Source organism: Hibiscus syriacus, unplaced genomic scaffold, assembly GCF_006381635.1.
Source record: "Hibiscus syriacus cultivar Baekdansim isolate YM2019G1 unplaced genomic scaffold, ASM638163v2 tig00016879_pilon, whole genome shotgun sequence".
NCBI classification, from domain to species: Eukaryota; Viridiplantae; Streptophyta; class Magnoliopsida; order Malvales; family Malvaceae; genus Hibiscus; species Hibiscus syriacus.
In genome coordinates this window covers 32962-55738 of record NW_024062395.1, presented here as the reverse complement: position 1 = coordinate 55738, position 22777 = coordinate 32962, and the positions used below count along the sequence as shown (strand labels likewise).

The 22777-nt window shown below is 35.5% G+C and overlaps 1 protein-coding gene across 1 annotated transcript; it reads left to right on the top strand.

Moving 5' to 3' along the window:
- Positions 1-3313: 3313 nt before the first annotated feature.
- Positions 3314-22533, top strand: LOC120208680 (probable LRR receptor-like serine/threonine-protein kinase At5g37450). Its single transcript, XM_039207899.1, is given in 22 exon segments — positions 3314-3339; positions 3423-3522; positions 3609-3756; positions 3887-3958; positions 4041-4115; positions 4194-4337; positions 4421-4492; positions 4577-4648; positions 4971-5045; positions 5132-5200; positions 5326-5394; positions 5478-5549; positions 5649-5735; positions 5824-5892; positions 5990-6516; positions 6593-6754; positions 6848-7131; positions 7222-7273; positions 7374-7621; positions 21962-22096; positions 22187-22400; positions 22403-22533. Coding segments are annotated over 21 exon segments (2877 nt in total). The 5' UTR covers positions 3314-3339.
- The last annotated feature ends 244 nt before the right edge of the window (positions 22534-22777 follow it).

Genomic DNA, 22777 nt, shown 5'->3' with positions numbered 1-22777 from the left:
ATTTTTCTTTGATTCCCTCACTTCGTCGGTTCCTTCATGAGTGACTTGGAGCTTATCCCAAATCTCTTTGGCACTGGAACAAGATAAGATTCTTCCATATTCATTTGGGCCTAAAGAACATAATAGAATATGTATAGCCTTAGAGTTAAGCTGGAAATTTTCTTGCTCTTCTCTACTCCATTCGTTGTACTTGCCGAGTGGAGAGGAGTAACCGTCCATGATTGAGTTCCAAGTTCCTAGATTGTAGGATTGAATAAAGTACATCATCTTATTCTTCCAATGTGCATAATTTGTTCCATTGAAGAAAGGTGGCTTGTTGACCGGTTGTGAATCCATAATGGGATATTCTTCAAGATAATAAGCACCGGAGGAAAAAGTCATTTCTTTGTCGGTTGCGTCAGAAATTGGTAGAGCTTCTTCGAAGATTGTCTCAAGGTGGTTAAACCTTTTTAACGAGTTAGGCTATGATGCTAATTGTTGGGATTTTCGGAAGCTCGATTCGACAACCGGAACGGTTTGCAAAGAGGAGTCGGAATGGTTTTTGAGTTTATGGAGTAAGGAGATTGAAAGATAGAAAATTGCACAGCGATTTAGAGTGGTTCGACTTTCTAAACCAAAGTCTACGTCCACTACCTTAGCTCCTTACCAAGGATTTTCCAACAAATTCACTAATTTGTTCTTTTTTTAGGACAAAGAGATAACCTTACAACTTCTTAGTTTTTCCGGGCTAAACTAGAACCTTTTCCTAGATTTTACACGGGATAAGCTAGAACCTTTGCTCTTTACAAAAGGATAAAATAAGTAAACAATAAAACCTCTCTAAGGTAGGTGTTTACAAGATTGAGTTCACAAGAACAAAATATTTACAAGAGAAAGTTGAAATAAGAATGAAAAACCCTTCTCTTGTGTTTGATTGCTTGGATAGTTGTTCTCATACTTCTTCAAGTGTCCTTAGCTTGTATTTATAGCTTGGAATGTGTTTGATGTCGTATATAACCGTTGGGGATGTTTTGGAGCCGTTTGGGGATGATTTTTCTACTCAAAAAGGTTACCCATAACATGGTGCATCGGTGCACTATCAAGGTGCATCGATACCCCTTCATTAAATTCAAATAAACTAATCGTTACTAGCCGTTGCAGCCTTCATGCATGGATGCATAGTAGGATGCATCGATGCACAGCCTTGATGCATCGATGCACAGAAGGATGCATCGATGCACTAATTGCATTCGGTGTTTGAGTGCATGGATGCACTGCATGATGCATCGATGCACTAGTGCAGGTGCATGGATGCACTGCAGGGGTTCATGGATGCACTTTGACACCCTTTAGCATTTTGGCTCAAATCCGAATTTTAATGGACTTTGAATTATTTTTGAAACCTTTTAAAACTTTGAATAAATTCAATTAAGTCCAAAAACATTTTGTAAATTCAATTCAAGTCCAAAAACCATTTTGCCTTAAATTGTTATATCAAAACATAATTCAACAAAAATTAAAATCAAATATAATATAAAATTAAATATAAAACCTCTTTGAAGAAGTTAGAAGACGTCTGCAGACATAAGACCACATCTGCGCCGCGCAGACCACGCGCAGACGTTAGAAGAGCTTCTGTCTACTAAAAAAAACGGTCTGCGAAGCTCAATGTCTGCGCGACGTAGACATAAGAGCTTTGCAGACCTTACATAGTAAAAACAAACACCACCTTAGTTTCTGTCGAAAATTGTCATGTTTTAATATATTTTGTTACCGCCTTAAATATTGATAAACTCGTTTCATCCTCCTACTAATTTGTTTATTGAGATGATAAGTGTTTCATCACCTAAATTAATGATGTGACATGTATTATATCATTTGAAATGATGTAAAACACACATAAAAATATCACATCAACAACATCTATTGACAATCAATGAATTAACAGTTTTCATCTAATATTATTTATTTTAATTAAAAATTAAAACATTTGGACTAGGATGTTAAAAAAGATATAAGAAATGAAATGATCATTTGTGTAATTATTAGGAGGTGTTTGGATCAAGGAATGTGGGATTTCTATGGGAATGGAATCCACATTCCCATGTTTGGTTAGCCGAGAATCTCATTCCCGGTAATGTTTTATTACCAATAGTAGATTTTTTTGGGGTATATTACTGGTAATGTCATTACCTCCCTTTCCTTAGGTATTGTTGGATTACCGGCGTTTTGGACTAAAATGCCCTTAAATTATATTTTTCAAAAATATTTTTTCTTCTGTCATTGAATAATAAAAATTCTACGAAGATTAAATTACAAATTTATCCTTAAACTATTTTAGATTTACAAAAAAAATCTATAATTAAAATTTTATATGAAGTTCAGGGGTTAAAATAAAATTTTACCCTTTCATTAAACATTTTTATAATTTTGTAAATATATATATATATATATATATATATATATATATATTATGAATTTAATTTTTTAAAGAAAATATATAAATATTTTCTAACTTGTTAAAAAAAACAAATATATAATAAGGACAATTTGGTCAAATATACATTCCAATAATCTTTTATTTCTTTAACCAAACAAGGTAATCTTACATTCCTGCTAAACCAACCAAACACAAAATACAATATTCCTAGTAATCATATTCCCTGGTAATCTTACATTCCCACTGATAATCTTACATTCTGTGAACCAAACGCACCCTTAAAATAATTTTGTCATTATACTTTGTTTTTTCTTTTAATTATAAAATAAGGCAAATGTCTTGAGGAACTGAAAGAAACTCAAAATTATCACACATCCAAGGCATTAGAAATTGGTTGCAGGGTATGTTTTTAAACCCTCGCACACGAAATAAAATATTGTATGAAGAAATAATAAAAGAAAGAAAAAATCTCTTAAAGCTACACAAAAAATCAGATCTAAACATATACAAACACACTTGGTATTCTCCAGGATACTCCGACTCACCGATATTTCATGCTAACTCGGTCTTTCACTGAAAAGTCGGACACTATGGAACTGAAAAATGTTGAAACAAGGTGGAGCTGACTTTGATGTTTCTTTAATCTCAACAAGGACTTTGATGTTACACATTTGCACCTAATTCCAAGGATATACGAATCACAGAAGCTCCCCCTCAAAGACGAAGTCCATTGAAAGCCACATTTGAATCTTAAAATCCCCAACTTGGAAAACACTTGCATTTATTTCACAGAGAATGTGTTCAGCATCAATGACTCGTTCTTCGTTTCGGACGTATACGAACCAACTTCATCTCCATTTTATACCCATTTCTCTCCCCTAAAAACCCATTACCGATATTGCATTTGCATATGCATCAAGGTAATGCGTTTACAGATATCGTTTTGCTCTTATTACACCTATTTTATGTAGGTATGAGTACATTAACATGTATGTTTAAGCAGATGGTGAAGGCAATCCTGTGTACTACTCTGCTCCTTGCTCTTTTCACATGTTGCTGTGCTCAAGATTCTGGGATTTATAATCTTAATTATCGACCAGAAGGTTGGGTTTGTTTGCTTTTATGTTTTTTAGTTTTTTTTCCCATTCTTTGTTACTTCAAGTTTTTGAGGATTTGTGATGGATTGCAGTTGATGCATTGAGAGCTATTCGACGTAAACTCCACGATCCGATGAGATTTCTCAGAAACTGGGGAAGAGGCGATCCTTGTAATCGGAACTGGACCGGAGTAATCTGCACCTTGCCTCTATCAGATGGTTATATGCATGTTCAAGAATTGTATGCCAACTCTCTGGTTGCCATCTTTATTTTTAGTACATCATTAGTTCCATGAAATGATTCCAAGAGCAGTGGTTAAGGTGGTATATCTGTTTCAGTTCTCACTTTGGAAATGTTTTGTTGTTTCCAGGCGGATGCTAAATTTGAATCTTTCTGGACACCTTGCTCCTGAACTTGGCCAGCTATCTAATACGACTCACCTGTAACTTTATTGAAATTCTTGAATGATCATGGTGGAGACTGGAGATTCTTGTTGATCTATAACTTTATTGTACTTTCTACAGGAATTTCATGTGGAATCAAAATATTACGGGCACTATACCAAAGGAGATAAGCAACATAAAAACATTGAAATACCTGTAAGTAATTCATGTTCAGAAGCATATTCCAAGCAGATGGTTGCAGAAACCTGACAAGAGTAGTGATCATGTTTGCAGGCTTTTAAGTGGGAATCAGCTATCGGGACCATTAGCCGACGAGCTCGGTTTTCTTCCAAACTTACTGACGTTTCAGGTGGATTGGAATCAGATAACAGGGTCACTGCCCAAATCTTTTGTCAACCTGGTCAAATGCAAGCACTTGTGAGTAACTAAAATTGGATTTAAATGGTTTTCTACAAGAGAATCAGTACTCAATTTTTTGTTATGCATTTTGTTAATTGCAGTCACATGAACAACAACTCCATAAGTGGGCAGATTCCATCAGAGCTCAGCAGCTTGCCTGAACTTATACACTTGTGAGCTCAGTGCTAATTCGATTTTTCACAAAGTATGAACTGTTATGAAACATCTTAATTTATCTTGTATACATGGATGTGCAGTCTGTTGGACAATAATAACTTAACGGGACATCTACCACCAGAGTATTCACAGATGCCAAAATTGAAAATACTGTAAGCCTACTGTTCATTGTTAATTAAATTATGTAGGGATAAAGTATCTTTCAGTCCCTGAACTTGGTAATTTTTTCAACTTGGTCCTTGTGCTTTTTTTGTCCACATCAGTCCATGAACTTGATAATTTTTTTCCCATCGAAGGCATTTGATGATGTGAGACTCTGAGATCATGCCACGTTGCACACTCAAAGAGTGTCACGTCATCAAAATAACTAAAGTTCAAGTTAAAGGACTCGTCAACTTGATTCATCAAAAAAAAAATTACCGATTTAATTCAATCCGTTCAAGCACTCACTCCTTGCATTTCCTTGTATTGCAGCCAACTTGATAATAACAATTTTGGTGGAACAGAGATTCCTGCTTCGTACAGCAGCATGTCCAACCTAGTGAAACTGTCAGACTCTCTCCCCTCTATTTTCTTCTAAGTTGATCTCCAAACTGCTGAAATTGCACATACTTTTGTTTAATTCATCTTACCAGGAGTCTCAGGAACTGCAGCTTGAAAGGAACTATTCCTGATTTCAGCAACATTACATCGTTTCGCTATCTGTATGACTTTTGAGTACTTTTAAGAGTATTTTATAGTTGATTAAAAAAAATTAACATACTTTTTGGCATAACACCAAAATCAGAGTAAATTTAATACTTCTTTGTGTTGGTCTGTCATACTGCAGTGATCTGAGCATTAACAGCCTTACCGGAGAGATCCCAACAAATAGGCTTTCTAACAACGTCACAACAATGTAAGGGTTGTTGATGCTACCATTAATTTAGTATATGAATTTCCTTAAAGTTTCATTATTGCTTTGTTATTTGAATGGGGCAGTGATCTATCCCATAACTCACTCAACGGATAGATCCCTTCGAACTTTTCTGGCCTTCCTAAACTTCAGAAATTGTAAGAATTAATCTTCATTTTTTACTGCCAATTTCCATTGGAAGAATTTTATATTTCATGGATGTTGAGTCAATTGTTTTCATTTTGTTGTTGGTGCAGGTCACTAGAAAGCAATTTCTTAACTGGAGATGTTCCCTCCGATATTTGGCAAAACGAAAACTCTACTTTCTCTACCAGACTTATCATGTAAGTAGTTAGAGCAGAAAGGTATCATCTTCATTTTCAGCTTCATGTATATACCTAATATTTTCCCATGCACCGGCTTTACTTGCAGAGATTTCCGGAACAACTGGCTTTCGAATATTTCGGGAAGTATAAATCCTCCTTCCAATGTTTCTCTGAGGTGAGAGCATTGTTATTAATGTAACATTGTGCAGTTGCAAAATAATATGATAATCTCGGATTCATTAGTGCTGCCTTCCCCTGGATCCTATACTTAGGCTTGAAGGCAATCCTGTTTGTGCCTCGGCAAATCAACTAAACATAGTCCAGTTTTGCGGAACAACAAGCGGAGATGTTGATTTTGTAAATGGAACAGAAACTGCAACCATAAGTAACTCAAGTGACACCTGCAAAAATTATTCTTGCCCTCTCAGTGACGGTTATGAATATGTCCCAGATCTTCCTGATTGCTTCTGTGCTGCACCTTTAGGAGTCGGGTTACGTTTACGAAGTCCTCCCTTTATTGATTTCCGTCCATATATTGGACCATACAAGCAGTACGTTACATCCAACCTCCGGTTGGAGCTTTATCAACTATATGTTGATTTGTTTGTATGGCAGCAGGGTCCTAGGCTTCGCCTGTATTTAAAATTTTTCCCTCGGGATAGCAACGACACACATAAATTCAACAAAACTGAGATAGAACGTATCAGAGACCTAATTGCGACATTTTCAATCAACTCCAGTGACATCTTTGGTCCGTATGAGGTGATCGATTTTACAGTCGACGGACCTTATAAAGAGTGTATGGTATCTCTACTAGATTGTCCGGTAGTTCTCGACTACATTTCTTTAGTCAAAAGTTACTTAATTTATTGCAGATGATAACCAGCCCCTGAAATCAGGAGGAATAAGTAAAGGTGCCCTAGCTGGAATAATACTAGGGGCCATATCCTTAGTGGTTGCAGTATCTTTGACAATTACCCTCTTCTTCTACAAAAGGGGAACCAAATCCGGGTACGACTTGTCGAAGAAACAATCATGTAAGTCCGAATCCGGGTATGATATATGCATTGATTGCATGTAAAATACAATAGCAATATCAATGATCTTGTTTGTTTTTATTCTCCATGCAGCTGGAAAAGTTATCATCACAACTGAAGGTGTTAAGGAATTCAGCTTTTTAGAACTTGAAGCAGCCACAGGTGGATTCAAGGATACCGCCCAAGTCGGTCAAGGCGGCTATGGAAAGGTTTACAAAGGCATTTTGGCTAATGGAACAGTAGTTGCCATTAAGCGTGCTCAACAAGGATCTTTGCAGGGTCAGACAGAGTTCATAACTGAAATACAACTGATGTCGCGATTACATCACCGGAACCTGGTCTCTTTGATCGGATACTGTATCGAACAAGACGAGCAGGTACATTCTATATATCCACAGCTGCAATGCATTGGATTTTGTATATTTCCTCAGGAACCTTTTAATTCTCCTTGGGTTTTTTCTTCCTAGATGTTGGTGTATGAGTTCATGCCCAACGGTTCTCTCCATGATCTTCTATCGGGTAAATTTCTCATGTTCTATCTATTTGACTGTATAAAAAACACACATATATAGTAAATGTTGTTGGAAAGTTTACATTGTTCATGTGAATGAAATTGCAGATAGATACAGACATACATTGAGTTTCCCCATGCGATTGCGTATCGCGTTGGGTTCGGCCAAAGGGATCCTCTACCTTCATAACGAAGCAAACCCACCAATCATTCATCGGGACATCAAGGCAAACAACATATTGTTGGACTTCAAGTTTACTCCTAAAGTTTCAGATTTCGGAATCTCAAGGCTTGCACCACTACCTGAAGCCGAAGGAGCTTCGGCTCATGTCTCCACACTCGTAAAAGGAACACCAGTAAGACTATAAGAGGCTTTTCCAGAGACACTTCAGCTTTCATTTGGTGCATGAACTTTGTAGACACCCGTTTTTGTCCGTTTTTTTTTTCGTTATTTTATTATTATTATTATTATTATTATCGTCATCTTATTATTTTATTATTATTTATTATTACAAATTTTTGCAGGCTCAAACCCGAAGCCCATCAGATACCAAACCCGACCCAGAATTACAAGACTTGGAGCCCAGACCCGGTTCAGGCCCAATACCCGAACCAGGCCTGGATCTGGCCCAAGTAATTAGGGTTTTAAACCCTAAACATATCATCATCCAGCCGCCGCCGCCAGCAGCAAATGAACAGCCGCGCCGCCGTCACTGTTCTGGCCCGTCTCGCTCCACTCCGACTGCTCCCACCTGCACCAACAGCAACCCCATCAGTTCCAAATCAAACCAATCAAAGGAAATAGTAAACAAATCAAAACCCTAAATTAAAAAAAATACCTAAATCCCGATAAATCGGGAAATTTGTCCCTACCAAGATCAGAGACCCTTACCCCTACGCTAGCATCATCATCATCTCACCAAACGAAGCAAAATCAACGATAAATCAAGCAAAGATATCAGAGGAAAAGGGGGGACATTCGGTTGGGAAAAAAATAGAGAATAAAAAAGGGGGAGATTGGAGACAGATAAAAAAAGAGAAAATCAGAGAGGAAAAAAAAACGGAGAGAGGTGGGATTCGGTTTTCAGAGAAAAAAATTCCATTCGATTTAAAAAAAGAAAGAAAGAAAGAAAACTAAGAGAGAAAGAAGAGGGCGAAGCCCTTACCTCGGTTCAAGGTCATTCCAGTGGCTGCCGGAGTCGAAGAAACCGTAGGTTCCGTTGTAGATCTACGGAGTTTGAGCCGTTTTCAGGCCAAACGGATCTCCGATCCATGCTCAGGTGAAAGGGTGCTTCGAATGATGCCTTCCTCTCTCTCTCTTCGACGCCAGTGAACGGCGGTGGCCGCCGACGAGAGGCGGCCGGCACGGTGGAGACTCCACCGGTTTCTGGATCTCATCTCTCTCTGTCTCTCTTACTCTCTCTCTTCTCTAGGTTAAAATGAAACAGATGGCCGGTTTTGGGAGATATTTGGGCTATTTATAGCTTGTGTGAAACAGCGTCGTTTTGAGGGGACGAGTTCTGTAATTTCACGCATGGGGTAACTACACTTTTGGTCCCTGATCCTTTGTAACCGCATTATTTAAGTCATTTAATGAAATTATTACTGTTTTATTTCGAGCCTTTTAGTTTTTAATGATTGCATTTCAGTCATTAATTTGTATATTATGTTTGCTGATATTATAATTTGGTCGTGATATTTATATTTATTTCGTTTTAGTCACTGTTTTTTATTGTGCATTTTCCTTTGATATTCGGATTTGGTCATGAAATTTGCAAATGTTATATTAGTCACCGTTCATGTTTTACATCATATTTGTCTATATTTGATTCTGGATTTAATATTTTCAAATATTTCAATTTAATCACTGATCCCATGCATTTTATTATCTTTACTGTTATTTGAATTTGGTCACCATATTTGTATATATTCTATTTTAGTCATTGTTTGATGTTTGGTTTAATTACTTTGTGATCTTTTATGTTTCTGTTTATTTCATTTTAGTCCTTACTCTTTTATATTACTACTTTCGTGAATGTTGGAATCTGATCTCGTATTGTGTAATTATTTTATTTTAATCACTGAATATAACTTTGCATTTTTTTAATTTTTGGCTTCAAGTTCTAATTGCTTTTATTTTAGTCATTTTCTGTTTTTTAATATATTTGGTTTAAGGTCTATTTTATTTTCTTTTGTTTTGGGCATCTATGTTTCCTTGTTTATATTTTAGTCCTACTAATGTATATTATGTCATTTTTGTGGATACTTGACTTTGGTCCCAATGTTTGTAATAATTTCATTTTAGTCCTCTATATTTTTGGGTTATCTTCATTTTGATACATGTATTATTTAATATTTGTAATTCGGACTTTGGTTTTTTACTGTTTAGTCCCATTAGTTTTATTTCTTTATTTTGGTCCCTAAATTTCTTTTTCTTCTTTTTAACCTATTCAGTTTCTGTATTTGCTATTTACTCCCTTAAATTCTTGTATTTACTATTTCAGTACATCAAGTTTCTGTTTTTTTCCTTTTGATCCTTGTAATTACAAATATTTACCTTTTGATAATATTATCTTGGTTTATAATATTTTATTTTAGTCATTTATGTATGATTTTATTGCACTTATTATTTGGTTGTTTGTAGTATGTAAATAATGTTTTTTAGTAATGTAAATATTTTATTTTTTATTTCCAATTACATTTATTTTCATTATATTTTTATCTATATATGAAATATTCGACTATATTTTCAAGAACACGTATGCATAGAATGGGCGTGGAAAGTACCACTTGGTCGAAGTGGTACGATCCGATACAGCATTTTAACGACATAGGAACTTGCAACAAGTCGAGTATATTTTACTAATTAATTTATTTTAATAATGTAATGTGTGTTTTTTAATTTAGTATTTATTTCATTTTTATTTGAATGCAAACGTTAATTTCATTTTTATTCGATTCGCATTTTATCAAGAGGGAAATATTCTTTATGGATAAGAAATAGTCGAGTTAGCTTTCCCGATGGAGGATTACTAATTTCGATATTTCTTTTCGAGTTAAAGAATTTTCTGTAAATAATTAACTCGAAGCAAATTAATTAAATTTCAATAAATGGATCGTAATTTAACTTTATATTCGATTTATAATTTCCATCATCACGACGATATGTAAGCGATACAGTACCAATTTTGGGCGCTGTGGGGGTGCTAATCCTTCCCCACACGTAACCGACTCCCGAACCCATCAAATCGATTTTCTAGTAAACGTAGACCCCTTTTGTCTTTAAAAATGATTTTTCTTAAAATTATTTTGAAAGACGTTTTTAGGTATTCGACCTGCCTAATCTAAAGGTCGATGGCGACTCTTTTCAATTTTATTCAAATCAATTCAAAATCACCCAATTTTTCCAAAATAAAGTCGTAATCGTTTTTAAAATAATATTTAATTGTTTTACAAAAATGGTTATGACAGCTTGGCGACTCTGCTGGGGACTTTTTTAGAGAGTCAGGCTGTATGTCGTTTACATATTGTCATCTTGGTGGAAATTATGATTTCTAGTTTTTAGTTAATTTATGATCCGTTTATTGAAATTTTTAATTGCTTCGTTTTTTTTGTCGTACTAACATTTTCTTTTTGGCTTTCAGCTTTGTCAGGATTTTATCATTTTTCCTTGTTTTGTTTTCCTTTTGGGTCGAAGGTAGGTATGTTCCTCCTTACACACATCACTCGCATTGGCATGACATAAGCTCTAGACACGAGCTTCGATCCAAATTAGTTGGGGTGAATGCTTTACTCTCGTAAGAATTTATTCTTCGTATGAGTTTTAGCAAATAACCCATGGGATACATACCTTATACCTTCGTAGGGATTTATTCCTCGTACGGGTATAAGACAGTGAATCCCCTCGAATTGAACTCGTTCCGTTTGAAACCTGTAATGGGTGAGGATCGAGGGTCTGGCAGCCCAAGGGGGCACCGACATCAAGGACAATTCGAGTCCCTTTTTTCCGTTAGAGCCGAAACCAAGCATATAGTGAACCGTCGAACGATCACCCTAGGTATAGTCATACCGAACCTTTGTCCGTCAGTAGGTACCCAAAATAGATGTACACGAAGGAGGAACGACTCTAAACCTTAACCTTTTAAATTTGTAGAATATTTTTTTCCCGAATAAAGCATGCGAACTAGATACCATGCGGTTAGGACCAATTTCTTGAAAATAGATCATTTTGGGTAGATAGCATGTCCATGTAGGATTGTTATTTAATTGAAAGCATGTTTGGGTAGATATCATGACGGGGTAGGTGTTATATTCATCTCTGAATAACATTTTTATCCGTATAAATTATTTTACATGTACTAACTCGTTTTTCTCTTTTGTTTTACACCTTAACTTATTTATTTTGTTTGTCATTTTTCATCCTTCTTTGCATTGCATTGCATCGTCATGCTATAATATGAAAATGTTGATCCGCAAGGGGATATCCATGAGAAAATCTTCACAAGAAGAGATAAAAATTTTCAATCAAGCAGTCGCATACACAGACGTGCACCGAGGGCTTAAAGAAGTTCAGAGTACAAGAATGAGACTTGCTCAAAGATCGTGCATCATTCGAGATTGATATGATAATCCATTGATCCGAGGAGTGATCCAGCAGTAGATTTTCATCTACAATCATTCTATCACTAACAATCAAGGAGTGGCATACAGACTTCAGCACTGTAGAGGCATTAATGGTGTCAGATTACAGAAACGCTTGAGGGGCATCGTTTTCAAAGACGAAGATCCGAGACGAAGCAGCGATCTATTTCAGACTCAGCATCTAAGCGAATGCATGTCTGTAAAGTGGATTATCTTGTGTTGTGAAGGCTTTCATCTCTGGTGAAAATTATTCTAAGATATTCATCGTTGGGATCAGCATTTATGCATTTGCATTTGCATCATTGCATTTTGCACAACATTCATTTAAGCAGGTTTACATGCATTAATCGTACCTTGCTGGAAACTTTGAGGAAGCACTTCTAACTGTGCAATTGCATTCACACAGTACTGAGAATGGATGCAAAATTTGAGAAATTAAAGAAAGAGTTGAACGAGAGTTTGCAAAAGATGCAAGTTGAGTGGGAGGTTAAAATGGAGCAGATGCAAAAGACCATTGTGGATCGTATCCTGCAAAACCAAAAAGACCTAGTTGGCCAAACGGTAACAAAAATGGCTGAGCTCAACCAAGGAAGAAGCAAAGAGAAGATTTCCTTGACCGGAGGAACCTCCGAATGTGTGACAACCCACGCTAATTCCCAAATAATTATTTCACCCCATAAGCTTCCAAGCCGCCAAATGAAAAGAGTCAATAACGAGATCCCGGAGAATCTGAAACAGTGGTGCAGAAAGACATTCCAGGGAATGAGAGGACAAAACTCTCACAACGGGATGGATGCAATAGAACCAGTGCTAGTTCCTGACCTGGTGCTCCCGCCCAAATTCAAGATGCCTGAGTTTGAAAGGTACGATGGAACCAGTTGCCCTAACGTCCATCTCACGATGTTTATTCGAAGGATGACTGGATACACTAAAAATGATCGGATGTTGATCCACTGCTTCCAAAACAGTCTGACTGGACCTGCTTCTAGGTGGTATAACCAACTGAGTCGTGCTCAAGTCCGCTCTTGGAAAGATTTGGCTAGTACCTTTCTAAACCAATACAAGCACATGATTGATATGATCCCTGATCGAATAACGCTGCAGAATATGGAGATGAGGAGTGATGAGAGTTTCCGACAATATGCTCAACGATGGAGGGATGTCGCATCTCCAGTGCATCCACCAATGACTGAAAGAGAGTTCATCACTCTATTCATCGATACATTGAAGTCTCCATATATCGACTACATGATAGGGGTTGCCACTAAAAGTTTCTCTGACATTGTCATGTGTGGAGAAATGATCGAAAGAGCAGTCAAGAATGGCCAGATAGGAGGCACTAGTCATTCCGACAATGAGGAAAGAGATGATATTAACATTGAAGGATCTTATCTAGCTAATCTGGGGACCAAACCTCATAAGGCATTCTGTCGCATCGATCCAATCCCAATGACATATGAGGAATTGCTCCCAATGCTAGTTGAGAGGAACCTTGTGACTCCAGTTCAATCCAAACCAAGAGATACCCCATATCCTGAAGGCCATGATATTAACGCCATATGCAGCTATCATGTTGGGAGCTCGGGGCATACCACTGACAACTGCAAGACACTAAAGCACAAAATCCATAATATGTTTTATTCAGGGGTATCCTAATACTAAGCCAGAGAAGTCATTGCATCAACCACTTGCATCCATAAAGATTGTTTTGTTTGAACTCATTTTTGTTCTTTCTTCAATATTTGCTTAAATATTTTTAATCTTTGATGACTGAAATGATGATACATTCTAAGGTTAAATAATTGAACAAATTTTAATCTTTAGTTCTTTGAATATCGAATGAATTACATATTCTTTTAATTCTTCAAGAATTATAGATTTTTGACATATGGCAAGATTAGACCTATTTTATTCTGTCTAAACCCAAAATAAAATCTCTCAATTTTTACCCGAAATAATTCCTGGTCACTACCAAATAACCAATTTTTGACATTCTATCTCTTTGAGACCTTGAAATATTCTTTCCACCTTGAAACACTGTATTTTTTTTTTTTTTTTTTGAGACACAAAAGTCATACCCATACCTTTCTTTGAGCCAATAAAGTCACCATCGTCTTCTTAGACGTAAAACCAACATTTTTCTACCAATAAAACTTACAGACATTGAGTACAAGATGTTCACTTGAACATAAACATTCCTACAATGAAGACACCGTGTGGGGCATCTCGCATCAATTTTCTGAAGACGAGCATGAGCAATTGAGACATGTTGAGAGCAAGAAGCGAAGAGAAAAAATAGAATTCTTTCTATCATGCATTAATTACTGTTTTCATTTAAATAAAAATTAATCCTGAAAATTTATCCCCCTGGGGATACCTCTTCTGCAAGGACTTCTGTGTATGAGATGATGAACGGCTTTCTTTTTATCCCTTCACAAAAGGAGAAAATATATCCCTTGTGTCCCCATTTGAGCCTGAATGATATTTTCTTCTGATTCAACCATAATCAAGGATCACCCTCCATATTGGGGGGCAAGTTAGAGGAAATCTGCTCGTATGAGTGAAGACCATTGATCCAGATAAGATACCAAAAGGTGAACCAAATACACAGTGCAAAGATCATATTAAAGCGAAGAGAAAAGAAAAGCAAAGAGAAAGAAACAAAGTGAAAAAAAAAGAACAGAAAGTGGACAAAGAGCACATACAAAGAGTCTCTCGACTTAAATGGCACATCAAGTTTCAAACTATGAGATTGATCCAGAATTAGTTCACCAGAAGATCATAGAACATCAAGAGAAGACAAAGGACTCATACGAGCATATTCAAATTGAGCAAGACAAGATTGAAGGCATCAGAGTTAATTGATCCTTGGTTCAATCACCTTTCAACACTTGTTTGGGCCTTTTATCCATTTCTTTCATAACCCTGAACCATGACCTACATTACGTGCCTAAAAAGTCCATTCTAATCATACATGGATTTCTAAACAGAAAAGACTATCTTCAGATTTCATTCCGCTCATCAGGATTAATCTTTTATTTACAAAAGGTTTTCCAAAATCTTTAATGCATGATAGAGAAAAAAAAATAACAAAGGGGGGTTCAAGACGTAAAATTCTGAGTAACGTCTTGAAACCAAAGGAGGATTCGAGTTGAAAACCTGAAAGGGCGACTCGAATATGAAGATTATTACATAGGAGACGATTGCTCAAATCCCTTGATGAGGCATCACACAACATGAATGAGAACATGAGAGTTGGGAGTCAGAGAACACTTCCAATAATTGAGCACAGAAACTACTCCATCAGATCAGAGAACATCAAATAAATGAGAACACTATACTTTTGACCAAAAATAACCACTTGAGACTTTTTTTATCCTTCCTTACTTAACCATCTCTCAAAGATAGCATTGATCTTGACACTTGTCAAATAGCTATAACTTATTGAAGGATTAAAAGAGTAATTAATTCTTTGATATCCAATGAACTCTTGTTTTATGATTTGTCAATTGTGAAACCTTGAAAGGAGCAATATTTTCAAAACTTTTGATTAAACATTTTTCAAAACTATTGATATTTTCAGACTTTTGAAAATAAAAGAAGAAGAAAAACATTTTCAAATAAGATAATCTCTCTGGAGGCGTATCTTGGAATTCAAAAAAATATATCTATCTGAAGCTCAAGATCGAAGCTGGGGCAAGAGAAAGCCAAATTGCTGGGGCAAAATTTGATGGGACAAACAAATGGTCTCAGGTCAAGGTTTGCAAGAGTACACCATGGTGAAAACGGACAAGTTGAATCAATGATAGAGTGAAGACTGCTCTCGCGATCATTCTCCTTCTAGATCGAGAAAAGTATACACAAACATACATCAACTCATACATACATGTACACATACATACATAATATATAAAATTTGCATCAAACATTTATCATCATATATATTAAAGACATTTTTCTCCTCACTTGAGGACAAATTGGACAAAAAATCAAATAAATTTCATCTTGACATCCATCATAACATCCAATATAGTCAGTCAAAAATGCATCATTTTGATCTCTCAGGAAATCAAAGCTCGGAAATGACCAGATGTCTAACTTGCAGAAACAATGATTTGGGCTTCCTGAAGTCAACAATCAAGACATTTCCTCAACGTGCATGAACAAACAGACTTTTTATCGCCTTTGAGGGTGTTTTTCTTGAAACAAATTTTTGTCTCACTTGAGATATTTTTCCACAAATTTTGAGAATTTTAAAACAAATTTTTGTCTCGCTTGAGACAATTTCTTTCAAAGCAAATTTTGTCTCGATTGAGACAGCTTTCTAAAAACAAATTTTGTCTCGTTTGAGACAATTTCTTGAAAAACAAATTCCGCCTCACTGGAGACATTTTTCCTTGAGATACAAATTTCGAATTTGTTTCACATTAAACAAAGTTGATCTCACTTGAGATCGTTTTCTCAAATTTTGTTTTGCTTGAGACAATTTCTTTAAAAACAAAGTTTGTATCACTTAAGACAAATTCTCTTAAAACAAACTTCGTCTCGCTTGAGACATTTTTCCTTTGAGATACAAACCTTGAATTTGATTCACTTAAAACAAAATTAATCTCACCTTAGATTGTTGTTTCTTTCAAAACAAATTTCGTCTCGCTTGAGACCTTTTCCCTTTGAGATCCAAATTTCGAATTTGTTTCACATTAAACAAAGTTGATCTCACTTGAGATCGTTTTCTCAAAAACAAACTTTGTCTCGCTTGAGACAATTTCTCTAAAAACAAATTTTGTCTCATTTGAGACTATATCTTAAAGCAAAGTTCGTCTCGCTTGAGACATCATTTTCTCTCATAATACAAATTTCAAGGTTGTACTTAAAGAAAAATTAATATCAATTGAGATTTTCAAAGTTGATTTGTCTCGCACGAGACAGTTTCCCCTTTTAACAAATCCTGAAATTGTTTCATTTGAAACAAAATAAACACTTTTGAAAACACCTTTGAGATTATTTCCATATAAACAAAATCGACAATATTTGAATCTTTTAAAACGATTTTTGTCTCTCTTGAAAAAAATCTTTGAGTTTGTTCCTTTTGAATAAAAATCTTGGAGTTTGTTCCTTTTGAATAAAATCGTTGAGTTGTTTCTTTTGAAAAAATCTTTGAGTCTATTTATTTTGAAACAAAGTTTTGTCTCTCTTGAGACAATTTCGTGAAAAATCTTTGAGTTTGAAACAAAGTTTTGTCTCTCTTGAGACAATTTCGTGAAAAATCTTTGAGTCTGAAACAAAGTGTTGTCTCTCTTGAGACAATTTCGTGAAAAAATCTTTGAGATTGTTTTTTTGAAACAAAAATCTTTGAGTTTGTTTCTTTGGAAACAAAATTTTGTCTCTCTTAAGATAATTTCTTTTGAAACAAAAATCTTTGAATCTGTTTCTCTTAAAATGAATTTTGTATCTCTTGAGACCGTTTCTCTTGAAGTAAATCTTTGAATATGTTCATTTTGAAAATCTTTGAGTTTGTTTCTCTTAACAAAATCATCTTTGAGCCTATTTCTTTAAAAACAAATGTTGTCTCTCTTGAGACAGTTTCTAATGAAAAATTAACTTTTGAGATTGTTTCATTTGAAACAAATTTGGTCTCACTTAAGATGTGATCCATCTTTGAGTATGTTTCTTTTGAAACAAAATTTTATCTCTTAAAGACAATTTCTTTTGAAAAAATCTTTGAGTTTGTTTCCTTTGAAACAAAATTTTTGTCTCTTGAGACAACTTCTTTTGAAAAAAACATCTTTGAGATCGTTTCTATTAAAACAAATTCTATCTCACATGAGACAGTTTCCTTTCAATGTCCTATTTGAGTCGTTTCCTTTGAAACGAATTTTGTCTCTTGAAACATTTTCTCTTAAAACAAGATCATCTTTGAGTTTGTTTCTCTGGAAACAAGGTTTTATCGCTTAAAACAGTTTCTTTTGAAGAAAAATCTGAGTCTGTTTCTTTGGAAACAAAATTTTGTCTCACTAAGATACAATTTTCTGAAAAACAAAGTTTTGTCTCTTATGACAATGTCTTTTCAAAAAAAAAATCATTGAATCTCTTTCTTTGGAAACAAAATTTTGTGTCTCTCGAGACAGTTTCTTTGAGAAAAATCTTTGAGTTTGTTTCTTTGGAAACAAAATTTACCATCTTTGAATCTGTTTCCCTTGAAACAAAATAAACATCTTTGAGATCGTTTCTCTTGAAATGAATTTTGTCTCATTTGAGACAATTTCCCATGAAACATCCATATTTGAGAACGTTTCCCTTAAAAACAAATTTTGTCTCACTTGAGACAATTCCCTTTAAATGCCATATTTGAGTCGTTTCCTTTGAAACGAATTTTGTCTCTTTCGAGACAGTTTTTTTAAAAATATCATCTTTGAGTTTATTTTTCTTGAAACAAATCTTTGGGTTTGTTTCTTTTGAAACAAATCTTTAATTTGGTTTCTCTTGAAACCATAACTCCATAGATAACCAGCCGTCCTCATCACGTAGGAACCGTGTTATCACCTAAAGATGGCCAGCCGTCCTCATCACGTAGGAACCGTGCCATCCCTCGACCAGATCTCTTCATCACGTAGGAGCCGTGTCACCCCTAGATAACCAACCGTCCTCATCACGTAGGAACCGTGTTATCACCTAAAGATGGCCAGTCGTCCTCATCACGTAGGAACCGTGTCATCCCCCGACCAGTTTTTTTCATCACGTATGAGCCGTGTCACCCTAGATAACCAGCCGTCCTCATCACGTAGGAGCCTTGTCACCCTTAGATGACCAGACCTCTTCATTGCGTATGAGCAGTGTCGTCCCCACCAACAAAACTATCCATTTTTTTCAAACCAAAAAGAGGAGAACCAGACAAAAACGTGTTTTCTTGTCGTCTTTGCCCTATTCTTGTTAACACAAGAATGTGTAAAGAGGGGCAGCTGTAGACACCCGTTTTTGTCCGGTTTTTTTTTCGTTATTTTATTATTATTATTATTATCGTCATCTTATTATTTTATTATTATTTATTATTACAAATTTTTGCAGGCTCAAACCCGAAGCCCATCAGATACCAAACCCGACCCAGAATTACAAGACTTGGAGCCCAGACCCGGTTCAGGCCCAATACCCGAACCAGGCCTGGATCTGGCCCAAGTAATCAGGGTTTTAAACCCTAAACATATCATCATCCAGCCGCCGCCGCCAGCAGCAAATGAACAGCCGCGCCACCGTCACTGTTCCGGCCCGTCTCGCTCCACTCCGACTGCTCCCACCTGCACCAACAGCAACCCCATCAGTTCCAAATCAAACCAATCAAAGGAAATAGTAAACAAATCAAAACCCTAAATTAAAAAAATACCTAAATCCCGATAAATTGGGAAATTTGTCCCTACCAAGATCAGAGACCCTTACCCCTACGCTAGCATCATCATCATCTCACCAAACGAAGCAAAATCAACGATAAATCAAGCAAAGATATCAGAGGAAAAGGGGGGACATTCAGTTGGGAAAAAAATAGAGAATAAAAGAGGGGGAGATTGGAGACAGATAAAAAAAGAGAAAATCAGAGAGGAAAAAAACGGAGAGAGGTGGGATTCGGTTTTCAGAGAAAAAAATTCCATTCGATTTTAAAAAAAAAAGAAAGAAAGAAAACTAAGAGAGAAAGAAGAGGGCGAAGCCCTTACCTCGGTTCAAGGTCATTCCAGTGGCTGCCGGAGTCGAAGAAACCGTAGGTTCCGTTGTAGATCTACGGAGTTTGAGCCGTTTTCAGGCCAAACGGATCTCCGATCCATGCTCAGGGTGAAAGGGTGCTTCGAATGATGCCTTCCTCTCTCCTCTTCGACGCCAGTGAACGGCGGTGGCCGCCGACGAGAGGCGGCCGGCACGGTGGAGACTCCACCGGTTTCTGGATCTCATCTCTCTCTGTCTCTCTTACTCTCTCTCTTCTCTAGGTTAAAATGAAACAGATGGCCGGTTTTGGGAGATATTTGGGCTATTTATAGCTTGTGTGAAACGGCGTCGTTTTGAGGGGACGAGTTCTGTAATTTCACGCATGGGGTAACTACACTTTTGGTCCCTGATCCTTTGTAACCGCATTATTTAAGTCATTTAATGAAATTATTACTGTTTATTTCGAGCCTTTAGTTTTTAATGATTGCATTTCAGTCATTAATTTGTATATTATGTTTGCTGATATTATAATTTGGTCGTGATATTTATATTTATTTCGTTTTAGTCACTGTTTCAGTTTATTGTGCATTTTCCTTTGATATTCGGATTTGGTCATGAAATTTGCAAATGTTATATATTAGTCACCGTTCATGTTTTACATCATATTTGTCTATATTTGATTCTGGATTTAATATTTTCAAATATTTCAATTTAATCACTGATCCCATGCATTTTATTATCTTTACTGTTATTTGAATTTGGTCACCATATTCGTATATTCTATTTTAGTCATTGTTTGATGTTTGGTTTAATTACTTTGTGATCTTTTATGTTCTGTTTATTTCATTTTAGTCCTTACTCTTTTATATTACTACTTTCGTGAATGTTGGAATCTGATCTCGTATTGTGTAATTATTTTATTTTAATCACTGAATATAACTTTGCATTTTTTTTAATTTTTTGGCTTCAAGTTCTAATTGCTTTTATTTTAGTCATTTTCTGTTTTTTAATATATTTGGTTTAAGGTCTATTTTATTTTCTTTTGTTTTGGGCATCTATGTTTCCTTGTTTATATTTTAGTCCTACTAATGTATATTATGTCATTTTTGTGGATACTTGACTTTGGTCCCAATGTTTGTAATAATTTCATTTTAGTCCTCTATATTATTTTTGGGTTATCTTCATTTTGATACATGTATTATTTAATATGTGTAATTCGGACTTTGGTTTTTTACTGTTTAGTCCCATTAGTTTTTATTTCTTTATTTTGGTCCCTAAATTTCTTTTTCTTCTGTTTTTAACCTATTCAGTTTCTGTATTTGCTATTTACTCCCTTAAATTCTTGTATTTACTATTTCAGTACATCAAGTTTCTGTTTTTTTTCCTTTTGATCCTTGTAATTACAAATATTTTACCTTTTGATAATATTATCTTGGTTTATAATATTTTATTTTAGTCATTTATGTATGATTTTATTGCACTTATTATTTGGTTGTTTGTAGTATGTAAATAATGTTTTTTAGTAATGTAAATATTTTATTTTGTATTTCCAATTACATTTATTTTCATTATATTTTTATCTATATATGAAATATTCGACTATATTTTCAAGAACACGTATGCATAGAATGGGCGTGGAAAGTACCACTTGGTCGAAGTGGTACGATCCGATACGGCATTTTAACGACATATGAACTTGCAACAAGTCGAGTATATTTTACTAATTAATTTATTTTAATAATGTAATGTGTGTTTTTTAATTTAGTATTTATTTCATTTTTATTTGAATGCAAACGTTAATTTCATTTTTATTCGATTCGCATTTTATCAAGAGGGAAATATTCTTTATGGATAAGAAATAGTCGAGTTAGCTTTCCCGATGGAGGATTACTAATTTCGATATTTCTTTTCGAGTTAAAGAATTTTCTGTAAATAATTAACTCGAAGCAAATTAATTAAATTTCAATAAATGGATCGTAATTTAACTTTATATTCGATTTATAATTTCCATCATCACGACGATATGTAAGCGATACAGTACCAATTTTGGGCGCTGTGGGGGTGCTAATCCTTCCCCACACGTAACCGACTCCCGAACCCATCAAATCGATTTTCTGGTAAACGTAGACCCCTTTTGTCTTTAAAAATGATTTTTCTTAAAATTATTTTGAAAGACGTTTTTAGGTATTCGACCTGCCTAATCTAAAGGTCGATGGCGACTCTTTTCAATTTTATTCAAATCAATTCAAAATCACCCAATTTTTTCCAAAATAAAGTCGTAATCGTTTTTAAAATAATATTTAATTGTTTTACAAAAATGGTTATGACAAACTTCATTTCCAATTTTGTTCTGTTTTTGCATATAGGGTTATCTGGATCCGGAATATTTCTTGACTCACAAGTTAACTGATAAAAGTGACGTCTATAGCCTCGGGATAGTGTTTCTGGAACTATTGACCGGCATGCTGCCGATCTCTCATGGTAGAAACATCGTACGGGAGGTACTAATAATCATCATAGATTGATGCTAGTTTCAACTAAACATATTGTGTTGTTTTATGAAAATGATAATCAAGTAACATGTACTACAGGTTTATGGAGCATGTCAATCTGGGTTGATGTTTTCCATCATAGACCAGAGCATGGGCGCATACTCATCCGAATGCATCAAGAAATTGATGGCACTGGCCCTCAAGTGTTGCCTGGATGATCCCAAGCAACGACCCGCAATGTTGGAAGTTGTGAGGGAGTTGGAGAACTTATGTTTGCAGTTCCCGAAGACTGATACGATGCCGACAGGGTCAGAATCGGACGCATCGAATTCGAATATGTCCCAATCGTTGCCTCTCTCTTCTCCGGAAGGAATTCGCAACCCACCACCGAGATCCTTGGAAGTGAACTGGTGAGCGGAGTTATCCCCACTATCAAGCCTCGCTAAGCGAACGCCTCTACTTTTGTTATCACTTGATCATGCAGAACAATTTGTTGAATACTAGAAAAAAGATTAACGGGATGGCTACTTGTATAATTAGTTTGCTGTTTTTATGGCTTTCGTTTGTTTCCATTCGGACATGATGAATGATGATCGGTAATGAAGGACGTATCTCAGAAACCATCTCAGTATCACATGAATGTGATTGTCAACTTTATGATCCCATCATAAAACAAATTTGGAATTTTAA